General features: G+C 35.8%; 1 protein-coding gene across 1 annotated transcript; it reads left to right on the forward strand.

Moving 5' to 3' along the window:
- Positions 1-16489: 16489 nt before the first annotated feature.
- On the forward strand, positions 16490-18327 carry FOMMEDRAFT_23314 (uncharacterized protein). Its single transcript, XM_007270596.1, has 7 exons — positions 16490-16556; positions 16578-16771; positions 16796-17012; positions 17034-17135; positions 17325-17411; positions 17436-17488; positions 17603-18327. The coding sequence occupies exons 1-7, from the start codon at positions 16505-16507 to the stop codon at positions 17852-17854; spliced, it is 957 nt and encodes a 318-aa protein (XP_007270658.1). The 5' UTR covers positions 16490-16504; the 3' UTR covers positions 17855-18327.
- Positions 18328-24506: the final 6179 nt, after the last annotated feature.

The raw sequence follows: 24506 nt of genomic DNA on the forward strand, positions 1-24506 counted from the left end.
AATTCTTCATACAAAACTGTGTCTGGATTCAAACAATCCAACTGTAATTGCCTTTGATACTTAGGATGAAGTCCATCCCATGCTCTCCTGGTTAAATCTCTATCAGAAATATTGCCTAGATTGATTACTGTCATTTCTAGATTGTACAAATATTCCTGTATGACTCTGTGTCCTTGTTTCATTGTATTAAACTCTTTCCTAAGCATTTCTGTGAAGTTAGATAGGAAACAAAAGTCCATTAGACCTTTAAAGAATTGTGATAAGGTCCATCAAGATTCGTTCATACCTATTTTCTGTAGATAGAAGTCTATAGCTTGTCCTTTAATGAAATTAGGTAGTACTCCCACTTGTTCTTTAGGGAAATAATGTAAACCTGATTGCTTCATGTACTGGTTGACTTCCATGACGAACTTGGTGTATCTTTGAAGGTTAGGTTCACCTGAATATACTGTAGGAATGATAGGTTTTGTGCTCTGCATCTGTATCTTCAATTTCAGAAGTTCCTTGTTCTATTTCCTCTTAGCAAGCTTTTTACACTTCTTAGTACCTTCAGAGTTGCTTGAATCAATGTCTGTAGGTTCGAATAATGCATTGCTATCATTGCTATCGTCAGAACTTGAGTATTTGCTTGAATCCGAAGAATCCAAAGAGTTATTGCCTGGATCCAGGTCAGGATCCTGCCTTTTTACAATTTCTGCTCTCTGTATTGCATGATTCACATAACTCTTTCTTGTAAGGTTGTCTGAGGGTCTCACTGATGCAAATCTATTTGTCTGTAGTGTATTCAAGCTTTGTGGCTCAGCAGTATCTCATGTGGTTCTTTTTCTGTGGCCTTTGCTATTCCTATCTGTACTGTGCTTGATAGGGGGTACAGAACTGTAGTGGAAATTCTTTTCCTCACTCTCTTTGCCTTTCACAGTTTCTGATTTGTCTTTGCTGTCATCAGATGTATCTGGAACTGTATGTATCACGTCTGGGTTCAGTCTGTTCATTTTAATATTGTGTTTTGCACTGGGTGTATGTGTCAATCCTTGAACATCAGTATGATGGTACATATATGCAGGTATTTTATTCTGTAATGTGTCTCCTTGCCCTGCTAGGGTGTCGTATCTGTAGTATGTGTCCTTGCCTTAATTTTCTATCTTGGGGCAATACGTTTCTTGCTTGAAACGAACCAGTAATTCCTGAGGAGTTCTGGGAGCCTTGCTGTAGCCTTCATTTCTGAAATTCTATTGTCCTGATTCTGCATTTTGTCTGTACTCTATCTCCTGAAAATACATTCTTTGTACATTGGAATCTGCTTTGCTAGAGCTGTCTAGTTCTACCTGACTGTAATTATGAATGTCTGGAGCTTTTCCTTTATTCACTCTTACACTTTTCTTATTACTAGGTACAGGTTTACCTGGATCTTTCTTCTAAGGATGTGTGCTTTCAAACAGAAGAGCATCTTCCAATCGTTTGGGCATTCCCTTAGTAGCTTCTGGGTGTTGACAACATACTTTCTGATACATCCATTTAGCTAACTCGTCTCTAGTTAGTTTAGATAGATTGATTGTGTCCAAATCAATGTTTCCTTCATGTTCCTGATACATACTATTGTACTTATGAGTTCTCTTGTTCAATTCCTTGATATCAATTCCTTGATTGAATGGACTGGCTAGCCTACTCATGGCTTTCAGTGTCTCTGGCCTAGGGACGTTTCTGAATGTCTTTCTGGCCTTCTGGAACATTTCCTGCTGTAAGGAAAGCATTGTTCCTTTACTGATACCCTTGTTCTTACTGACAGAATCCTTAATGCCAGTTTCCTGAGTGTTTACACTCTCTGTACCACTATTATCTACTTCTGTGAGCCTAGTAAGGTAAGCACTCACTAGTGTCTGCTCTACAGTATGTATCAGTCTAACAATATGCACCAGTACAGGTACATGCCTTTGTTCTATGTTACTTGTATGTAATAGTTTATCAGGGTGCCTCCAGCCTAGTATAGACAAGGACTTATCACCTAGCAAAGGGTCATCAGATTGTCTCCAGCCTGCAACAGACAAGGACTTATTCTCTAGCATGTTAATAGCAACTTCCAGACTTGGGGGCCCTTCCAGGATTGTCTGCTGAGGCTCAGTGGCCACATTGTGTTTAGTACTCAACAGATAATCTTGTTGTCCATTGTCTACATACTCTGTTAATTCAAAATCTGTAGTGTGTACTGTTTCGAATCTCTCTGCATTCAGGGAAAGCTGCTCTTCAGCACTTCTGAATGATGCTTGCCTCTTGCAATATCAATGAGGAGGTCTCTCCACATTGAGGGGAACAATCCGTTCACGTCCCTCAAGCGTTCTGAGTATCCTAGTAGCCATAGTAAGAGTATATGCATCTCTAATTTAGATTTGCAAACTACTCACTGATTTCTTTGAATTCGAAAGAGTACTGGGCAATGTGAGGAACGTATTAGGGTGATCAAGCCCTCAGTTCCGGTCATCAAAGCCCAGCAGGTTTATAGAAACGTGGGTTCAGTCAAAAATGTGTAAGGATAGGTATACTAGCCTTATACAAAGATTCTCTCTTTACCAGCACACTCAACTACTGACTGGGATAACCTAGTAATTGAGTGCTAAGAAGGAGAAAGAATCCCCTAACCCTTAGCTCAAAAACCCTTTATATATGTGTATACACATGTAGTAGAATACAGGGTAGTCTAGTGAACAAAAAGGAAAACACTTACAAGCACCTACAATACATGTTGCACAAATGTACAGGTAGTGTAATCGTTACAGATAGGAAGGAAAAGGAGGGGTTCAAAAGTATGTGTACAAGTATAGTTAACAAATTGTACTAAGCTAATATAATGTTTTTCCTAGTTCCTCAAGTAGTTACAAAGCTAGAAAAGAAGAAAGAGGACAAGAGTAAGGGAAAAGGTAAAGTTTCTGAGAGGTATTTGATTTCCTAAGTATACTGACTCTGTTTTATTGTCTAAAGCCAGTACTAGTACTCCTAAGTAAGAAGTACACTATTATAGAGGTAGAGATTCTAGTCTCTAGCAAGGAAACACATACAAAACACTAGAAGGTTAAGGTGGAGTCTTTAAACAAGGAGGACAAGAATATCCCTCTAGATTAGATAGAGGGAACAGTATTCTACACACCTGAGTGTGTAAAGTGTACAGAGAGGTACAAGAGTCTTTAGGAATCCACTTACTAGACTGTAATAGATTGACTATATTATAGTAACCTGAGTAAGTCTGTTTGAATCTTATTTTGTTTTTGACTGTGTCTATAGTGATTGTTTGTATAGAAAACTAGTGTATAGTGTGTATCTTCTACTACTCTGAGTATAGTTTAAAAGGAATCTAGTGTAAGACTAGGGTGTAAACTACAGAATTACACTATACAACTTAGAGCCTACATTCTGTCATCCCTCTAATCACACATAGTAAAGCCAGAACAGTCTGTAACATCTGCTCACAGATGACTAAGGAGCTGAACAACATAGAGTTGTAGCTAATGATGATGAAGAACAAGTTTGATACTAGGATTATAACTCTTAAGTAGAGTATGAACTTCTTAACTATGATAGTAGAAGCCTCTACAGATAGTAGGGAGGAAGAATTAGAGTAGGGTAGAAAATAAGTAGTGAAATAGAAAATTTCAGTTGTGTTTTTATGAACAGAAAATTGAAAATGTAAGGAATGAACAGAAAATGGATAGAATAGATAGGAAAATAGATAAAATAGAGAGTTAAGAGGAATAGAATGAATGGATGGATATTTTTATAATTTATGTATAGAACTAGTAGAATAGGATAGGAATAATCAGAAAGGAATTATAATTTGTATAAAGGGTTTTATAGTTATAGAATGTTGTATAGGTTTTTACACTTTATTGTAAATGAGAAGAAATGTTATAGAAAATTGGAAGTATGTGAATGTAAAACATAATAAAGTATACTGTAGTTGAACACAGTATTTACAGGGTTTGTACAACAGTTAAGTGTTGCTAGCAGGGAATCAATCCCTATGTTTTAGTTTCCTGTACAAGACTAGGAGAGTATATTGAAAAATTGTACATTCTCAGATTAGGAGTCTGTAACTTCTATACTTGGTTCTACTTCAAGCATAGTATCTGAAGTACAGTTGTCTAGCTCAACTGTATCCTTGTAACTAGTTCTGTATAGTTCTACATCTTCTAGCATTAGTTCTACAGTCTTAATAAGATGTAAGATTAGAACTGTTAAATGTGAACATAGAAAATACAGAATTAAACAAAATGCTATAATACATAACTTGGCCACTACTCTGTCCAATTCTGTTACAACATAAGCATTTCCTTTTGTTCTCTACACTACTACAAACAGTCCAAGGTATTACAGTTTCATCTTTTGTCCTAAGTTGTTACTTACTTTCAAATTGTAGATTAGTATTAGTGTACCTGGGGCAAAGTCATAGTTCTTAGTCTGATTACAATTGACTTCTGCAAAATACATTATGTATCCTTTGTAAGCTTTCTGAACACATTCTATCATTTGTGTAAGGTTGTCCAGTCTCTTTTACAACTGTTGTGCTTGTATTACTACCAGTTCCTCTGTTGTTAGTAGCAATCCTTTAGATGGAACTAAATACATTACCTTGTTTAGGTCAAACAGTAATATTAGCTCTACTCTATAAATAAGGTAATAGGGTGAGTATCTAGTCACTTTCTGAATTGTAATCTACTCTGCCCAGAACACAGAATGTGTGTACTTATACTAGTGTCTAATATTGTCTTCTACTGTCTTTATGATTACTTCCTACACATCCAAATGTTTCTGCTCAATAATTCTGTTTGTACAGGAGTTATATACAGAAATCTGAATATGATTAATGTGGTATTGTTCTTACAAGTAGTCTAATACTATAATGTAAGGCATTCTGTTGTCTGTTACAAGCTCAAGACATGCTCTGTATTAGTATAAAAGTTCCTCAAAGATGAACTGTCCTATTGCCCTTCTATTCTCTGTGTAAAGTATGTGAAACTCTGGATACCCTAATAACAAACAATGTACATACACAATATATTAGAACCTTCCTACTTTCAGTATAATCTTTATATCTATATGGATCTTTCAGAAAAGTAGTACAATCTCTAGAATACTTGGTAGAATCAGTACCTGTTGTATTTTCCAAGTCTGACATGTGTAGTAAGTCCTGATAAAGTACTTAATGTCTTCTGTAAGAGATGGCCACTAGAATCAATCTAGTAATCAAGCTTGTACTACAAAGATTCCCTTGTGTCCTAAGTCCTTATGTACTGTTCTAACTAACTCTCATCTCCTGTCCTTATTCAGTACAATCTGATACTTTCCTTTAGGGCCTTAATACCAAATCTTGTTATTCTGTACAAAGAAATACACTGTGTATTATATAAACATTAAGAATTCAGTGTTTACAATTCTGCTCAGTTTACAGAGTAAGCTAAGATACTCTTTCACAGCTTTTAGTCTAGCTTCCTACTTTTCAGTAGTTAGTAATTGTAGGAATTGTTCTACTGTTACATCCAATCCCTCAGTCTTACTACTATAGATACTGTACTCAACCCTTATTAGCTCTAGATTGTTACCTTCTACTTTGTTATCTGCTCCTTCTACCTCCTTAGTTTGTACAACTCTGTGAAACTCTCTTCTAACTGTCTATTCCTCTCATCCCTCATCTGCTTCACCTTCTGTTCTTCTGTGCTCTGGATCAGGTCCTTCCAGTCTATCTCAATGTATCCAATTCCAGTTCTGTTTTAGAATAACAACTTCTAGGATTAATCTATATTACAGTCTGTTAGAACTTGTTGTCTGTGTCATGTTCTTGTTTACTTAAAACAATTTGTTAATAATGTTGTTGTGTGTCTCCCAGCACATTGTATATGAAGCCTAGGATTGTGTTTCTTTACACTCAACTAGTAAAGCTTTGTGTTCTATAGACCTGCAAATCTCTGACTAAGATCTGTATTACATTGATTCTATTTCTACTGTGTAAAATCTGTATAACTTGTTAATCTAGTCCTCATATGTCTCATTGTCTAGAGGGTCTTCAGGTGCTGCTCAGTATTATAATAATCCATCTGTACACTTAAAGTCTGATGCAGGAATGTAGTAGAACTCAAAATCAAATAGCAAAATACTAGCTATCTAGTAATTGATTGTAGCATTAGACTGTAGGTCAGGCTTGTTGATCATTCCTTTCATGTACAAAGTGTCTATTTCCACAATTAATTTCCTGACTCTTATAAGATATATGTATGATGTGTGAAGTGTACAATAAAGTCTAAACAGCTCTATTTTTGCTTACAAATATTGTGCTTAGATTGTGTTCCAGTTAATGGATCTGAATCAATTTATTCTTTGTTTGCAATCCAGGTACTCCTGACTAATATACTATCCTGCTCTAATGATAGACAAATCTATAGCTAAGATTACTAGATATTCTGACTTGTAGTCAATCAGTATTAATGTAGGGCAATGTAAAACTGCTTCCTTTAGTGTGTCTATAGATGCCTGTACTTTGTCATTCTAAATGAATATCAAGTTCTTTTGTGTGAGTCAATTGAGTAGTTGTGCTAGCTTTACATAGTTTCAAATGAAATCACAAAGTACTCCTACTGTTCTGAGAAATCCCCTGACTTTCATAACACTCTTGTAAGGCAGCCAATCCCTAACCTTCTGTATTTGCAATTCTTCAGCCTCTCTCCCTATATATGTCAGCTTATGTCTAACAAATATTGTGGAATTATTGTAAAGCATTATCTTCTTCTTAGAAAATGTCCCTCCTACTACTTTCACTCTCTACAAAATCTGATTTATGTCCATCAAATGTTCATATACAAATCTCTGTATTCCTACATTCTCAGAAATCATTTCCTCTGTTCTGTCTGTGTTCTCATATCTTGAGCAGGGTCTAATTACTAGTACATTGTCTGTGTATAAGTTTGTAACATCTGGAATCTTGTTGTAAAGAATAAACACCAAACCATTATGTAGGATCTGTACTGAGTTAGTGTAACCTATTAGTAACACTGTCAAGTAAAACATTCCTAAAAGTGTCTGGAAGGTTGTTAGATTTCTAGACTACTCATCCAAACTCCTCTAATCAAATGTAATATACAAATTGAGTTACATATAGTATACACAACCTTTACAGCTTTCTATAATTAGTTCCATGTTTGACAGAACAACTGTGTCCTTTATTATAACTGTGTTTAGCCTCTGTAAATTAATAATAAATTGTAAGAATACTCTGTCTTTCTTTGTGACACAAAACTATTACAATTAATACAAGGAATTCAACAGTTCTATTACTCTGTTATACAACTTCTCCTTTAACAACTCAATCACCCTCTTCTCAATTCTGCACACAATCAGAATACTCTTCTCTACCTATAGTACATACTTAATAGTTAGAATTTGAATAGGATCAAAATACATAGGGTCTAATGTTCCTTACTCCTCTTCTGTCCATACAAACACTTCTGACTATAGTATTAATAGCTTCTTTACAAGTTTCTATTCTTCCAGTTATAGGAATCCTGATTGTAATTCTCTAATTGCTTGCATCTGTTCTTCTGTGAGTTGTCTAGTGAGCACAAAGGGCTATAGTTTCCTCAGTAATATAGGCATCCTGGCTAGAGGATTAGGGTGCTATTGTCTGACTATACAGAACTCCTCTGAAAGTATACTAGGTATGGGGCACACCTTATTTATAACTTTCTTGTAAGCCTATAAAACTGTGTCAAGTTTATTATTTAGTACTTCAAAGATTACTAACTTCTACAATTCTACTACCTCTATCAACCATGTTTCTGTGACTCATAATCCCTGACTACAATCCTGTCTCACATTTCCTTTACTTCCTTCACCACTTTCTCTGTATAGAATCATTACCTTACTATTACTCTTCTGCTCATTCTTTCCTAATCTACTTGTCACATGTGTATCTCTCTAGAATTGTAGTGTTTCTAGTTCCTTAACACCTCTCAAAAATCTGTCTCTAGCTTGTATTACAGTGCCCTCACTCTGGTGGACAGGGACCATCTCCTTGACAGATCATTCAGGTTCTAAAGTGTTATGTACTGCTCCCTGTTTACAAAATCTTTAGTTTCACATTCTGTAATTGTAAAGAACAGTCTACCTAGCAATATTCTGAACAGAGCCTTCTGTACAACTTGTGCTACAATATTTATGTGAAGCATTCCTATAGAAAGTTACAACCTTAGAATCTGTCCTACAGTCAATCCCTGACCTGTATCTACTATTTCAAGCATAATAACCATATTGTGATCCAACAGAATCTTTAATGCCTCCTACACATTAGCTCAAACTATATTTACACTTGAACCCTAGTCTAGTACACAATCTACCTCAATCCTTCTGTCTACTATTGTCTTGAGTGTACAGAGTAGAAGCAAATAGTTAACTTCTACTAATGTATTATAATACTACTATAGTACACATAGGTTTGTTCCTATAACAGACAGCTCTCTACTGTAGAATGTAGTACTTCTGTCTGTTTAGCACCTTAATGTAACTAAATCATGAGTTTTCTTCTAAAGCTCTAGAGAAATTGTAAGTAACTCCTACTATGTAATACACACTTTCTAGTTCAAACTATAATCTAAAACTTGTCCAGCTATCTCTGAGTCCTTAATTAGTGTAATGTAGTAGTACAGGTACTCCTTTGTTCTGGTTCTGTCTTACTGTGTACTTGCTAGCATTAGTCTAACATTTACAGACTTTTCTACTTTGTAATCACACTCTTACTTTCTCTTCCCTTTTACATTCTTCACCTTTGATTGTTCTATAACCTTCTTGTGTACTTCTCCTAGTATTACTTCAAGCCTTTCAAGCTCTACAAGGTTCTCTGCCTCCTCCTCTTCTTCTTCATTAATCTCTACTATTATAACTAGTATAAAGACTCCTAAACTATGTATAATAACTAGTATAGTCTGTATAAACTTACAGAGTGTCTTTATAAAGATAGAAAGTAACTATCTACCTTTTCCTTCAAGGTTTGTCCTATCCTAGAAATAGTGTTTTTATTAGCTATAACAATCTTATTGTTCAGGCTCTACACACACTTCCTATTTGTAATATATTCTAACACTTTTGAGCAACTATGTATAAAATGTCTGAATTCTCTATAGAATGCACAACTTCCACTTCCTGATCCTCCACCTGAACCTCTACTGTATCCTCCTCCTCCTTCTAATCTTAGGCCCTACATTATTAACTCTACTTACAATTGTAGACTCTAAAGTGTCTCTACAATACTTGTCAAATTTACTTCCTCCTACTTAACTAGAATTATAGGCTAGCTTGTAAGTGTCTCTACTCTACTAACTACTGTAAGTATAGATCCTCTGAGGATCAACCCTACTATAGTTACAACCTGTACAATATTGTATACAAGTCTGTCCTCATAGTTTAGATACTTGATTTCTAACTTTCACATTAGTTTCTCTATAATTACTCTACAGAATATGTGTAGAAAAACACAGTAAGATTCCTCCAGAGATAGCTTATTATTAGTTGTCAAGTAGGTTACTATGAGTATAAACTCTCAGTAGTACATTCCCAAATTGTCCCTATTTGTAATCCCTCTCTCTGCCCACTTCTACATTATAGTATTCAGGTCACTTTTAGCATACTATACTCCTGTCTTAAGGCTCAGGTAGTATGTAATTACTCTCCTCTTAAATGTATCCTAAGACACTTTATCTGTATTATCCTACAAATCCTCCACTTCTACAAGTACATACTTTATTGTGAGCAGAATGATATCTACTCTAACTATGTTACATTTGTTTGTAAGACTTTCTATGTTTACAAAATACCTCTACAACTCTTAGGGCTTGGTTCTGTCAAAAGACAGTGTATTATACATACTGTAACAAGGTAGCTTCAGAATGTTCAATGTAGCCATTTGCTACACTACTAGTCTTGGTTGTAATAGTATTTGTGTGTTTACTTATAGTTGCTAAAGTAGTTGTGTGTCACTTACAAGTTGTTGTTACTGTAACTAGAGCTGTGTTGTTAACAATAAGCCAGTTACTAGTGAGAGTAATGATACTAACTGTTAGACTGTCTCTATTTCCTGTAGAGACAACTGTACTCTTCTGTAACACAGTGTTCTAGTTACAGTTGGTTGTTATGTTGACACAGTTTGGGAATGTTGTAGGGTTGCTTACAAACTTGTACATGATTCTGAGGACATGAAATACAGTAGTTTGTCACAAATTCAGAGACTAATTACTTAAGGATTGAGTAACAATACTACAAGGTCTTCTTCTTCCTCCTCTTTGTTACTGACTTGTGTGCTCTACTATTCTGATAGTATTCCTAAGGTCTCTATAATTTCAGATTCTGTACTTCTAGTAGTCAGACTATTAGAAGTTTTACAACACAATTGGATTCTAGCAGATCTGTGTGTTCTACTCAATACAAGTACTAGTACTGACTGTAACTGTGTTAGTCTAAGGCTACAGGCTGGTGTCTGAGAAACCTGTTTAGAATGCTGAGAACTGTTAGAACTTGTGTTGTTTAACTATAGAAACCCCCCTTATAGTAGGCTCTAGATGAAACTCCTGTAATGTGTCTAAGAGAAGAACACAGGTGGTTTGTTAAGTTTGAGAGGGAGCTAAACCACAAGTCTTATAAGACTAGAGTGCCTCTAAACAGATGTGAGTTCTTCTAGTACAGTTGCAACCTTGGAAGGGAGACATGAATAACAGAATGTACACTTGTAAAGTATACAACAAATGAACTGGTACAGAAACAACAAAGACTAAGACTATGCCTTACACTAGAGGACTTTGAGACAAATGATAAAAGCTAAATTAATAGGTGAACTATCTGAATTCCTCCTATATCTAGTACATGAGTAGCTGTATTTATAGTTTTTCTGAGTCCTGGAAAAGTGTAGTACTAAGGGGGAAATGTTGTAGTTGAACAAAAGGAACATAATGAAAAATACAAGAACAAATAAGAGAACCTTTTGTCAGAGGTTAGAAGAAAATAGGGTGAAAAATGTATGAAGAAAATTTATGTAGTCTACATTCTGACTACAGGAAATGTTAAGCAAGAGGAAAGGCAAGATTTACATTGAAAGAAGTAGAAGGTTTGTATACTGTTATCATCTGATTGGTACAGACAAAGTGTAGAGAGTTCCAAGATTCTGACTGTCTTCTAAGATCATTACTTTGACCACCCTAATGTCCTATCTGATTAGAAGATTGTAGTACTTTGATCCAGGCAATAATAATGTATTGGTTTACTGAGCCACCTACTGTAACACAGCTTGTGTTCTGAGCCTGTAATAAGTACATAATCTGTACATCCTGTAAAATATACAGTATGTGTAAGTCCATTCTAAGACTGTACACATTTTGCAAACACTTACAATACAGAATAATTAGGTGCTCTTGGAAGATGCTTCTATAAGCTGTGTAGACTTTCAGAATTGATTACTGTGATTGTCTGTATGTAGTGTACAGTTCCTAGTGTAATACTGATTGTTTTAGAAGATATAGTGTTTTAGCTCTTAAGTATTCTGAGACACACAGTGTAGATTGATATATACAGAAGTAGAAATTCCAGTAGTGTAGTAATTATAAATATTCTCTTCTCCTACATCTTTAGAAAGTGTAGAGGTAAATCCCTAATCAACAAAGCTATAGCCTTCTTCCTTAATAGAATGTATTAGTATAACAGCTTCTAGCTGACCTTACACAAATTCTTGCTCCTGTAGACTAGTCATACAATAATAGGTAGCAGAGTTGTACTTGAAAATTCCTCTACTATGTCCTTGATTTTTCCAATAGACTAGTTCCTGCAAATGTAATGCCTTGTGCTTGTATTAGTAGAATATCTCTAAATGTGTACTCTTTTACATGTAATAACCAACTGTAATGCAAAATTGGATATCTTGCTGAGCCTGATGTTTGAATACTAATTGTAGAGTACAACCTAGAGTGTAATATTTGTTCTTAAGTGAAAATATTGGTTCAAACTCAATGAGATTGAAAAGTATTATCCAAATATTACTAGATATGTGTGTATATACACAGTATCTCTGTACACAATGAATGTCCTACTGTATTCTCATACTGTTTCCTTGTGTCTTGACTCATTTGTACCTTTATAAGTTGATTGATTTGATTCCTGAATTGTCTGAGTATACTTTCAATGTCTCATAGTACAATGTTCTATTACAAAATGTCTAGGTAGTATTCTTTACTTTCCTGAGTACTGTAACTGTCTGTATACTGTGTTGTTCCATGTATGTCTTAATAAAATGTCCTGTCTGTATGTGTAGTAGTACTGCCTGAAGTCCTGAGTGTATACTGCCAATTCTCTGTCCATTTGACAAATCTGTGTCTGGATCAATACATTCTAGCATTGACTTCCTGTCACTCTGTATACTTGTCCTTGTTCTAATGTATTCCTTCCTTGTGTACCTATCATGTATTCTATTTCCTGTAGTACTAATTCTGTCTGGTCCTGTAAAGTCCTTTACAAAATTGTTCTGTTGTAGATCAAGTTCAAAAATTGTACACTCAAATATGTAGTTTGTATGCTTAAAGAGTGTGTATATAATACAATGTGTGTGCCTCTTGCCCTCTTGTCAAAATATGACTTCATTTTTGGCATAAAATGTCTGGTATAGTTCTGAAACCTTTCTAGAGTGTCTGGAGAGGTCTTCTGTATGACTTTGTACTTCAAACTGATTGTAACTACTTATTCCTAGAGTAGATTAAACTGTGTCATTATCTAATAGATGTCCTAGAGCTTTCTAATACTTAATATCTCTCTGTAGGATTGAAATATCATTCTTGTGTGCTCAAATAGTCTGAATGATCATTCCTAATTCACTATTACTCTGATCTTTACTAACTGTATGTGTATTGCCTTCACTTTCCCTTAAAGTAGTGTGATAATCTGTTTGAGTGGATTGTATAGAATGTACTAGGTTCCAGCTTGTTCTCTAGCATAAAGTTGCCCTCTGAACTTCTGTACTTTGTTCCATACAATGTGTATCTGTTCCTGATCTCAGTAGTGTCTTACTATTACTGTAGTGTATAGATTGTATTGGTTTTACTTCCTGTAGGTTGCTAATATTATTCTGTAGCTTGAATAATATGATTCTTACTATGTGACCTGAGTATATATATGCTAGCACATCTGTTTACATGTCTGTAATGCCTGTAATACATCTAATAAAGTATCCTGAGTCTATTCTAATGAGTCCTGGTTGTCTGAAGGTGTATTTTGTAATGTAATACCTTATGTTCTGTTGTAGATATAATATATACTATAGATCCTTGTATTCTGATCTGGTTTTAGTGTTTGCTAACAGTTCTTTACTGTAAACTGAGTAGTTTCAATGTATAACATCCAATTGTACCTTATAGAACATTGTTCTATGTGAATTCCTTCAATCATACTCATTATAGACTGTATCTTCAATCCTGAAGATGGAAATGTGTGTTCTAATGTCAACTAACATAGTTCCTCTATAGTACTTAATACTAATCCTGTATCTCTTCCTGTAGTTTAATACTAACTTGCTAATTCAATTGTGTATTCTTTGTTGTATGAATGACTGTTAGTATTGAACATTATATCCTACAATCTTATACAAATTGTCTGTAATGTTACAGAATTAATATATCTGAATGTCTGAACATTCTGCTAGTCCTGAAAATGTCTGTAACAGTTCTTTACTTTCAAATACCTTCCTGTACTGAATATAATCAACTGTGTATGTGTATGTCTGTGTCTTTCTATCACTGTCAATGTGTCTCCATGTCTGATACTTATTCTGAAGCAGTATCATTGTATTCCTAATGTATATACACTTTTCCTTACTCAATATACTGATGTCTGTCTTTCAATACATAATGTAGCCTTCTAACTTAATAGAATACCTGTCTGAATTGTTTAGATTGAAATATGTCTCAGTATTCAAGAGTAGTTGTAGTTTATAGTCTAGTAATGCTTGATAGATTGTCCTGCTTATACAGTTTACTATTTGCATTACCTTGTAAACTATAATACTATCTGACTGGTTGTATTCTGATCTTCTAACATTCTCAGGTCCTTTCCTAATGTTCTGGTACACATTCTTGTTACCTGTAGACAGCCTGTATTTCTTAAGAGTTTGTTTTGATTTGTGGCTCTAAGAATTAGTAGTAGTGTCTCTGAAATGTCCATATATGTGTTACCTTACACTTGTAGCATCTTAGATTCCTTGAAACAATGGTTGTATACATGTTTCCTAGTGCTTTTCATGTACTATGTGTATCTATAGTCTTGTAGAATCCTTTCTACACTGTATGCCTTTGCTTTCAAGTGTAAAATGTTATTGTATACTGTATACAATTGTCTATCTTAGTGTTTAGACTTCCTACAATGTTCATTCCTGTACTGAATACCTATAGTATAATGCCTAAGTGCTATAGTCTTATAGAGTCTCAAATATACTGAATTCACCCTTTTAAATGTGCAATTATCCTTCCTGGACTTGTATTCTAGTGTAGAACACTCCTGTTCTGTTACTGAATCCTTAGTATAGCCTTCACAAGGTATCCAAATCAATAAAACATGTATATTACTACTCAATATGTTTGAGTCTGTATTATAGTCTGTAATCAACTCTAATTCTATGTAGTCTTTACTGTCCAAGTTGTCTGCTAACTTATCTAGAGTAGTGTAATTGATACTAACATTACTAGATAATAAACTGTCTTCCTGTACATTATTCAACCTGATTGTATTGTGAGTAGGACAATTCCTGACTAAGTGGTCATCTTGTTCACAAATAAAACATAGTCTGTAAAGTATCATTTCTTCCAATTCCACTTGGGAATAGTGCTTAAAACCTGTAGTATATGTTCTGTGATAGTTTCCTGTCTTGCTTTCATACTAGTCATCTGTAAGGGTTTGCTTTACTAGTTTGTATTTTATCATCCTTTCATTACTGATTGAGTCAGATCATTGTGTAGTAGGACTCATAGGCACATATATTCTCATTATAGTTAGTTACATTTGCTCCTTATGTATCTACATGTGTATACCCCTATAAAAGACAGTCTCTAGTACTAGGTAAAGGGGATTCTTTTCCCCTGACCCCTTGCTTGAGTACTAGGTTATCCTAGTCAGTAGTTGAGTAAACTAAGGGTGATTAGAATTCTCTTGTGAGGAACAGTAAGTTTCCTTACATATTTTTGACTACTCCCACCTAGTATCAATCCCCTACTAGGCACTAAGAGTAATTGAGGGTCTGATCAATAAAGAGTTCTGATTTTAGTTACTATCAGATCTTCTTGATTTTATTTAATTCTTTGGATTACATAATCACTTTCTTTATGTAGTTAGTTCTTTCCTATTTGGAATGGAAGAAGAGAGTTTTGACCAGAGCCTACAACAACACTAGAGGGAACAAGCCCACCAAAACCTTGCCTCTCATTTTGGAGCCTACTATAAGGGGTAGTGCCTCTGTTCTAAAGTGTCTGGGTTGTTTTTGTCTTGATCTTGGCCTCAAGGGCCTTGCCTAGCTTGTTTTGAATTAAACTGACTGTTTTGACATGTAAGAAGCACAATAACATGGCTGCTGAGAAGAGGATCAAGAGAAGTACTGTACTTTGACAGTAGCAAGCTTGAGGAACTTCTGCAGTTCTTTGAAGACATCAAGATGTTAGCTGCTGACTTCCAGAAGGATGCTGAGTAGATGTGTAAGCAAGTGATGTACTATACAGTAACAAGCTGTAGCAGTTTGTAGGCTACTGTGCCTGAGTTGAAGAAGAAAGGAGTGTGTAATTAGAGCATTGTGAAAGAGGAGATCAGAAAGCTCTATCCAGAGCTGATCAATGGTCAACACTACACAAGAGCCAATATCATACAACTAGTTAATGTGTAGAGTAAGAAGGAAATGATAGTGCAGACAGAGTTTGGCTACTACTGCTGCAAGTTCCAGGTGCAAGCAGAGTACTTGAAGGAGTAAGGGAAGATGTTAGTACATGAGTTAGACTGTGAGTTCTGGAGAGGGATCAGAGGGACACTGAGGACAAACCTGACACAATGACTAGAGATTCTCTATGTGGACAAGGATGTAAGCAAGCTGTTCAAATTTGCCAATGTAGTCAGGCTAGCAGACCATGTTCTTCTAGCAGGGCAGACAGAGGTAGGCTAAGACCAGACAGTAATGTTGTTAAAGGAGAAGCCAGAGAAAGAAGTAGGAGACAAGTATGTAAAGATTGTGAGGAAGCTCAAAGAGTTACAAGCCTAGGTCAACAAAGTAAGCAAGTCTAGGAAGATACTGATGAATCAAGTATGCAAAACTGACCAATCTGCTAATTCTGTAAAATCTGACCTGAAGCACAAGAGGACCTACAACTTTTGTGGAAAGCAAGGACATTTTGTATGTGACTGTAGAACTGTGAGCAAGTACACTCAGAGGGGGAAGTGTATGAGGTTGGGGCAGAAGATTGTGTTAATGAGTAGGGCATTTGTGCCAGCCAGTGTAGAGGGAGCAATGTTGAAGGAGTGTATAGACTAATACTATGAAGACAAGCCTGTGTTTACAGTAGGCACAATTGATGAAGTAAAAGATAGGTCAAATGCAAGTGAGGGAGAAAAGCACAAAGCTGTTCTTAGAGCAGATTTGGATACAGAGGTGACAAGGTTGGAGGAATGCTTAAGGAATGTGAAGAGACAAAGAGAGGAGGCAAGGACCATAAAGGCTAACACAAAGCCAGTCAAAGTCAGACTGAAGTAAAGTGCTGAGTCAAGCAAGATCATCAAGCAGGTCTTAGACTGGATGATAGACAGTATTGTCATATTGACACACTACAAGTTGTTTACAATAGCTCTAGAGCTTGAGTGCCAGTATACAGCTAAGCTTATAAGGACAACTCAGATGTGTGACAAAATGCCAAATAAGGCCAGAAGTGGACCTGTGAAGGCAGAGGAGGAAGAGATGAGTGAGGAAGTAAGGACTAACAGTAGAGAAGATTAGCACACAGGTACAAGTGTTGCATACAAGGACAACAAAGCACAGTCAAGCCTAGCAGCAGAGCTGAGAATGAGTGGATTGTATGGGAAAGTAGTGGATTACATTAGATTGAGTCGGATTTGAGCTGGAGAATGAGAACAAGAGTAGAGCAGAGGAGCAAGTGTGGCAAACAAGGCTGGAAGTGTACCAGTGAGGACAAGGGAGAATAGTGTAATGGATGAGCAGTAGAGGCTGTTGTAAAGGGCAGTAGCAAGCCAGATGAACAAGGTTGGAAGTGTATCTGTAAGGATCAAGTACTAAGACAATGAGAATCAGTCAAGCCTAGCAAGAATACTGAGCACAAGCAGATTATACAGGAGGACATTAGAAGCTGTCAGATCAGAGCAGTGTCAAGCAAGGGAGCATTAGATAGGCACCCTAGTCAGTAACAACAAGGCTGGAAGTGTACCAGTCAGGCTAGTGACAGTAAAGCTGAACAACAAATTGGAGACTGAGAGCTTACTAGACTAGGGAGCTGTTATGAATGTGATGCACAAAGACGTTTGGAAACACTTGAGAGTACTAAAGGAGTGAGTGTAGACAAACCTCAGGCTAGCAAATGTAGGATCAATTACAATTGAAGGTGTCATTCCAAGACTCAAGGTGTCAGTAGGTAGAATATTAATAGTAATGCCAGTTCATGTAGTGAAGGACACAATGTTCAACATAATAATTAGGAGGCTGTTCTTCATGTTAACTAAGTGTGAGACAAAGGATTTCAAGAACAGTAATCAGATTTTGACCTTGACAGACCTAGCAGATCAGAACCAGAAGTGTCAGGTTGAGACCTGAGCAGCTGTTGGATGAAACCTACTACTCACTACTACTACCATCTATGTTAGAGTTGGAGAGAATTGGTCTGGCAAGCCTTTAGCCTTGGTACAGGTTACATTCTCTTTACTCTAACATTCCCTTATACCCCTTTCTTTTATGGACACTCATTCTTACTTAAGACTCACACTCTTTGTTTCTTTATCTTACTTTGATTAATACCTTTTATCCTTACCCACACTCCTTATACTTACCCTTTATTATTGCTTCTCAAAGCAAGTGACTGAGGACAGTCACTATTTAAAGCTTGGGGAGGTAAAGAGTTCTGATTTTGGTTACTATCAGATCTTCTTGATTTTATTTAATTCTTTAGATTACATAATCACTTTCTTTATGTAGTTAGTTCTTTCCTATTTAGAATGGAAGAAGGGAGTTTTGACCAGAGCCTACAACAACACTAGAGGGAACAAGCCCACCAAAACCTTGCCTCTCATCAACCCAAGATTACTTCTCATTACCTAGTGCCCCTCAGGAATTATTAGTGAGTTAGTAGACATTTTTTGAGTTAGAACACAAACTACTTACTAGATTAGCCCCTAGTAGGTTCATAATACTCTAGAACACTTTGAAACATTTCTAGAATGTATTAACACATATTGATATGGACTAGTACTAGATACACTAGAGGTTTGCATTAATCAGATAGGTCAAGGACCAGGCATCTGTGAAGGCAAAAAGGAATGAACAGGTGTGTATTAAGTTTACAGACAATAGACAACAGGATTACACAAGTATTTTCAAAAACTGTAAAGTGATTGTAATACTTTAGAATGTTCCCTTAGGACTAGTAAGTCCCCATCAATCTACTATTACACTACTGAACAAGACCTTGTCCCTTAAGGGCTAGAGGTAATACATTGCCCCAGATTATAAGTTCTTGTCTTTAGGCTAGAGGTAGACTAGAGAGTATAATAATATTGAAAGTAAGTCCTTGTCTTTGGGCTAGAGGCAACTGTTACATTACATTAATACTATCAATACAGTAGCACAGTACTTTAGTAGTAAACATTGTCTATTGTATTCAGTAAGGGAAACAAGTAAGAAAAGTACACATATATACAGAATTACAGGTAATGTACATGTACAGAAGGTAAAGGAAGAGACTAATGTCAAGGATTCCATTAATCAAGCTTACAGAAAGCTCAATATGATTACTATCAAGGATTCTAGCAATCAAGAGAGAACAACATTAGTACACACTAAAGCAAGTAATAACTCTAACAAGTTTGAACAGAAACAGTAAGATTGTACTGTTAGAACAGAGGATGTAGGTGTTAGTAACAGTATAGAAGGGACATGAAGGCTCAGTAAGGGGACCCAGGCTACAACTATTCTACACAACAGAAATACAGAACACAAGTACTAGAACATAGTCAGAACTTACAGAACAGACAGAGAGAGAGAGTAAGACAAGAGTAGAGTATATAGAGTGAGTCTAAGAGTACAGGACTACCTAGAGTAGACAAGATCAAGACTATAGGACCAGTCTGATCTTGTACACCTATATATACTAAACTATACAAGAGTACTCAGAGAGTATGAGCTACTAAGAATGAAAAGCTACAAAGAATGAAAGAAAGGAAGGTCAAAGATAAAGGTACAAAGAATGAAGGGATAGACAAAGGGTAAGAGACTATAGAATGAACAAAGAATGAAAGGGTGGTCAAAGGAATAGAATGATGAAGTAAGGAGGGGTAGTAGTAAGAGTTAGTATACATATAGATAGTACTCCTGAGGGACAGAAGTCTCAAGTTCTAGTACAGAAGGGTGCAGAACCTTTAGAACTAAAGGTATGAGAGTAGAGAACTATAACATTACCCTCCCTCTAAAACTAATTGTCCTAATTAGTGAACATTAGGCTTGGTTAACAGTTTAGGCATAGGTTAGAACAGTAGGGTTTGGAAATCTGTAAGGCAGAGTTGATACAGAGCACCCAGATGAAGTCAATAAAAGTCTTGGATCACCTTAGTAGTATGAGTAAGATTCTCAGTAGGTTCCTAAGTGTGTTCTTCAACTAAGTATCCTTTCTAGTAGATAAGAAACTTGAGCTTTCTGTACACTAGCTTAGTATCTACTACATACTCTACTTTGTATTCTAGTTTGAAACTAATAAGTTCTGGTAGAGGCAGTAGAGGTCTTTGTTGTAAAGGAAAACCCAGATTATAGTACTAAGACAGTAGAACCTTGTTAAACACTGAGTGTATGTACTTTCATATTACTAGAAGTTAGAGTTTGTAGACAGAGACACTAACCTTCTTTTTAATAATAAAGGGTCTAAAGTACTTATTGTCCAACTTCTTCATTAGGCAATCCATAGTCAGGTTAGTAGCTTCTAGTATAACTTTGTCCCTAGACTGGTAATTCTTAGCTACAGATCTCTTCTGATTGTAGTTCTACTTTATTACTTATACTACCTTCTCTAAAAGAGCTTGTGTGTCTTCCCTAGTCTTATGTATCCATTCTACAAAGTCTGTTACAGATTCAGAACTACTGTTCCAGTTTGGAACTGTCCCCTAGTACAGATGTCTCTTATGATTGAGGAAGAACAGGGACTGTCCTGTTGTAGAGTGTTACTAGTTATTATGTATAAATTCTGTTAGAGCTAACTATTCAGACCAGTCTGACTACTAATGATTGATGAACATTTAGAGATAGAGCTTGATCTCCTGATTGACTTACTTAGTTTGACTATCAGTCTGTAAGTAATATGTAGTAGAAGGGTTCCCTTGAATTCTGAGAAGTACATACAAGTTCTACATAAATTTTGACTCAAATTATAGTCTGTAATTATGAATGAGCTTCTAAGGGAGTCTGTGTAACTAGAAGACATAATCCTAATAAATGTGTACTATACCTTCAGAAGTGAGTTCTGTTTGGGTCAGAACTATATAGACTTGTTTAGAGAATTAGTCAACAATTATACAGATAGTGTTATAACCCTAAGACTTAGGTAGCTTACTAATCAGGTCTACTAAGACTTCTTCCTAAGAGTGATCCAGAATCTAATACAGATGTAGGAGAGTCCAAACCCTTGTCTAGTAGGTATTAGTCTGTTAGTACATATTATAACTAGTTACATACTTTAGGATTTCCTTCTACATTCCTAGCTACTAGTAGTTCTAAGTAATAAGTTCCTACATTTTGTGTTAGTCTAAATGTCCTACAGTCAGATTGTTGTAATAAGCTTAAACAATGTCCTCCTACAGCTTCTAATCCTTCAGAACATACAGTTGGCCTTCCTAGTAAACCTGTCTATTCTTATCCTCCTCCTAGTCTCTAACCTACTTCTCTAACTACTTTAATACAACCTGGTCCTGTATGTGTCTTAGAGCTTACTATATACAGGTGACAAAGTTAACATCCTCAGATTTGAGTCAGATCTCTTAGATTGTCTTAGACACAAAATAGGAATTGTCTAGGAGAACAAGATTTTTGTTATTATTCTCCCTCCTTTCATAACCTACTTGTCTTAAGAGTAAATTAGCTTTTGTTATTTGTGTTCTAGGTTTGTAGGTTAGTACAAAGTTGTAGTTCTACAGTTCTAATATCTAGCAGGCCTAGTAGTAGTTGAGCTTCTGAGGTGCCTAGAAGTACTAGAGATTAAGGTAATCACTCTAAATCTCAAACTTCTGTACAGTACTAAGGAGATATTAACACTACTCCTCTAGGGAACAGACAATTGTAAGAAGTTCCTTATTATAGATAGGGTAGTTTTATTCTGTTACAGAGAGGGATTCTGATTAGAACACTATCAGACACTACTTTCTGTCAATAAACTAGAACAGTACTACTCTATTTGTAAAGTTAGAAGAGTTGGCTTTGACTCAGAACTTGTTTACAACTGTTAGAACTACTAATACAGGCTTGCTAGTAATAGCCTACTTAAGGGACTCAAACACAGACTGTTACTAATCACCCTATTACTAAGGAACATCTTTACTAGTGAGATTGTGAAGAGGCCAGGCAATAGTACTAAAGTCTTAAATAAAGTGTTAGTAGTAGTTTACAAACCTAAAGAATGCTTGGACTTGTTTCAGGTTCTAAGGTTGTAGCTAGTTCTGAACTGTAGTTACCTTTGCCAGATCTATACAGACCTCTCCTCTACCAATCACAAAGCTTAGATAATCTACTGACTCCTGTGTAAAAGAACACTTTACTTCTTAGAGGAACAGTTTATTATCTTAGAGCTACTACAGAACTGCTTGGATCAGTTAGTAATAGTACTTGACTGTCTGAGTAAAGATCAGAATGTTGTCCAGATACACACTAACATACTCTGAGTCAATCAAATCTGTAAGAATGTGATTCATGAATGACTGGAACATTGTGAGCAAGTTAGTTAGTCTAAAGAACATTATAGTCAGTTTGTACAATCTATAATTGGTTTAGAATGTAGCCTTCTACTCATCTCTGTCTTGGATCCAAATATTATTGTATCCCTATCAAATGTCCAACTTAGTGAAAACCCTAAATGTATGCATCTTATTAATAAGCTCCTGAATCAGAGAGAGTGAGTACTTGTTTTTAACAGTACCCTTATTAAGACAATAATAATCCTAAACTGGGTAGAGCTTCCTATCTTTCTTTTTGACAAAGAAGAAAGAGGAGACTATAGGAGACTTTAAGGGTTGGATCCAGCTGTTCTAAAGATTTTCCTAAAGGAACTCATTAAGTACCTCCTACTTGTCTCTGTTAAGTAGGTAGACCTTACAATCCTTAGGTTGGAAACCCTTAGTCAATTTAATTGTATAGTCCTAGGAACAGTATTTAGGAAGCTAGTTTAATTCCTCTTTACTAAAGACTTTAGGGAACTCTTAGACAAAATCCAGCAGGCTGGGTCTACATACATTCTAGAGTAGAGTTGTTCTAAGAGGGTTCTAGACTAGTTCCATCTCAGACATTCTTTAGATTGACTCTGTTCTGCCTTGACTAGAATATGTGTTCATATATCTATCCTAGTTAAAGAAGAACAACCAGTCACCTTTATTAGAACTGTTAGTAACATTAAAAGTGTATGTATTTACTTAGAACAGTAGTATAAGATAGTTGTAAGACTTGGAACACTAATTAAACACAAGTGTCTACTCTAACTAGTTAATAGTAGGGTTGTGAGCTTTAAACTATTCAAATCCAATAAAGATGTCTGTCTTTCTAAGGTTAGTGACTCTAAACTTAATACTTTCCTTATGATTCCAAATAGTCATCTGTAGTTAGACAAACTTAGTAATCTAACTATTCTAGTTCAGGGTTCTGTCTACATTATATACTAGGATTAGAAGTAGAATGTGTTGAGTAGGGAGGTAGTGTTCTCACACAAAGGCCTTGTTAATGTATGAACTAGTGTATCTACTATCTACTAGAGCCATTATTCAGATCTGGGGGGATCCTGAGAAGGGAGCTAAAAGGATAGGGACCTAGAGTTAGTACTTAGAATGTTCTCTAATAAACTACTACTTGTTCTGAAGGGAACATACAGCTTGTATAGTCTTATTGTCTAAGAGAGTAAGTATATACACTAACATTTCCTCATTAACCTCTCTCTTTCAACAAGGACAGACTCATGTCCTTAACTGTGAACTCAACTGAGACTATCCCTACTTAATACTACAGACAAACTACTGAGTGGTGAAACAATCAGTATCATGCTAAGAACTGTACATTACATACAGACAATTACAGAGATCAATTCCAAACACCTACATGACTTATAGAAGCCTACTCTGAGAACACTCAACTATTCTGTATTGTAAGTATACACAAACAGAACCACAAGTGTGCACAGTCTCAGAATCAGCTTACACACATTGTTTTCTCCACAGGATGTATGGATCACATACTTATCACAGGCTCAGAACACAAGTTGTGTCACAGTGAGTGGCTCAGCAAACCATTACATTATTATTACTCAGATCAAAGTACTACAATCTTCCAATCAGATAGGACATTAGGGTGATCAAAGTGATGATCTCAGGAGACTGTCAGAAATCTCAGAACTCTCAACACTTTGTCTGTACTGATCAGATGATAACAGTATGAGAACCTTCTACTTCTTTCAATATAAATCTTGCTTTTCTCTTTTGTATAACATTTCCTATGGCTAGAATACAGACCACTTAAATTTTCCTCATGCATTTTCACCCTATTTTCTTCCAACCTCTAGCAAAAGGTTCTCTTATTTGTTCTTGTATATTTTGTTATTTTTCTTTTGTTCAGCCATAACATTTCCCTGTTAGTACTACACTTTTCCAGAACTCAGAAAACTATAAATACAGCTACTTATGTACTAGATACAGGGGGAATTCAGATAGTTCACCTATTGATTTAGCTCTTGTCTCTTGTCTCAAAGTCCTCTAGTATAAGGCATAGTCACAGTCTTCATTGTTTTTCCATATCAGATTGTTTGTTGTGTACTTTGTAAAGTACACTTTCTGTTATTCACATCTCTCTTCTGAGGTCACAACCATGCTAGAAGAACTTGCACCTGTTTGAAACCACCTTAGTCTCATAAGACTTGTGGTTTAGCTCCCCCTTGAACTTAACAAATCACCTGTGTTCTTCTCTTAGACACTTTACAGGAGTTTCATCTAGAGCCTACTATAAGGGGGGTTTCTAT

This window comes from Fomitiporia mediterranea, assembly GCF_000271605.1.
Source record: "Fomitiporia mediterranea MF3/22 unplaced genomic scaffold FOMMEscaffold_14, whole genome shotgun sequence".
Classification (NCBI taxonomy): domain Eukaryota; kingdom Fungi; phylum Basidiomycota; class Agaricomycetes; order Hymenochaetales; family Hymenochaetaceae; genus Fomitiporia; species Fomitiporia mediterranea.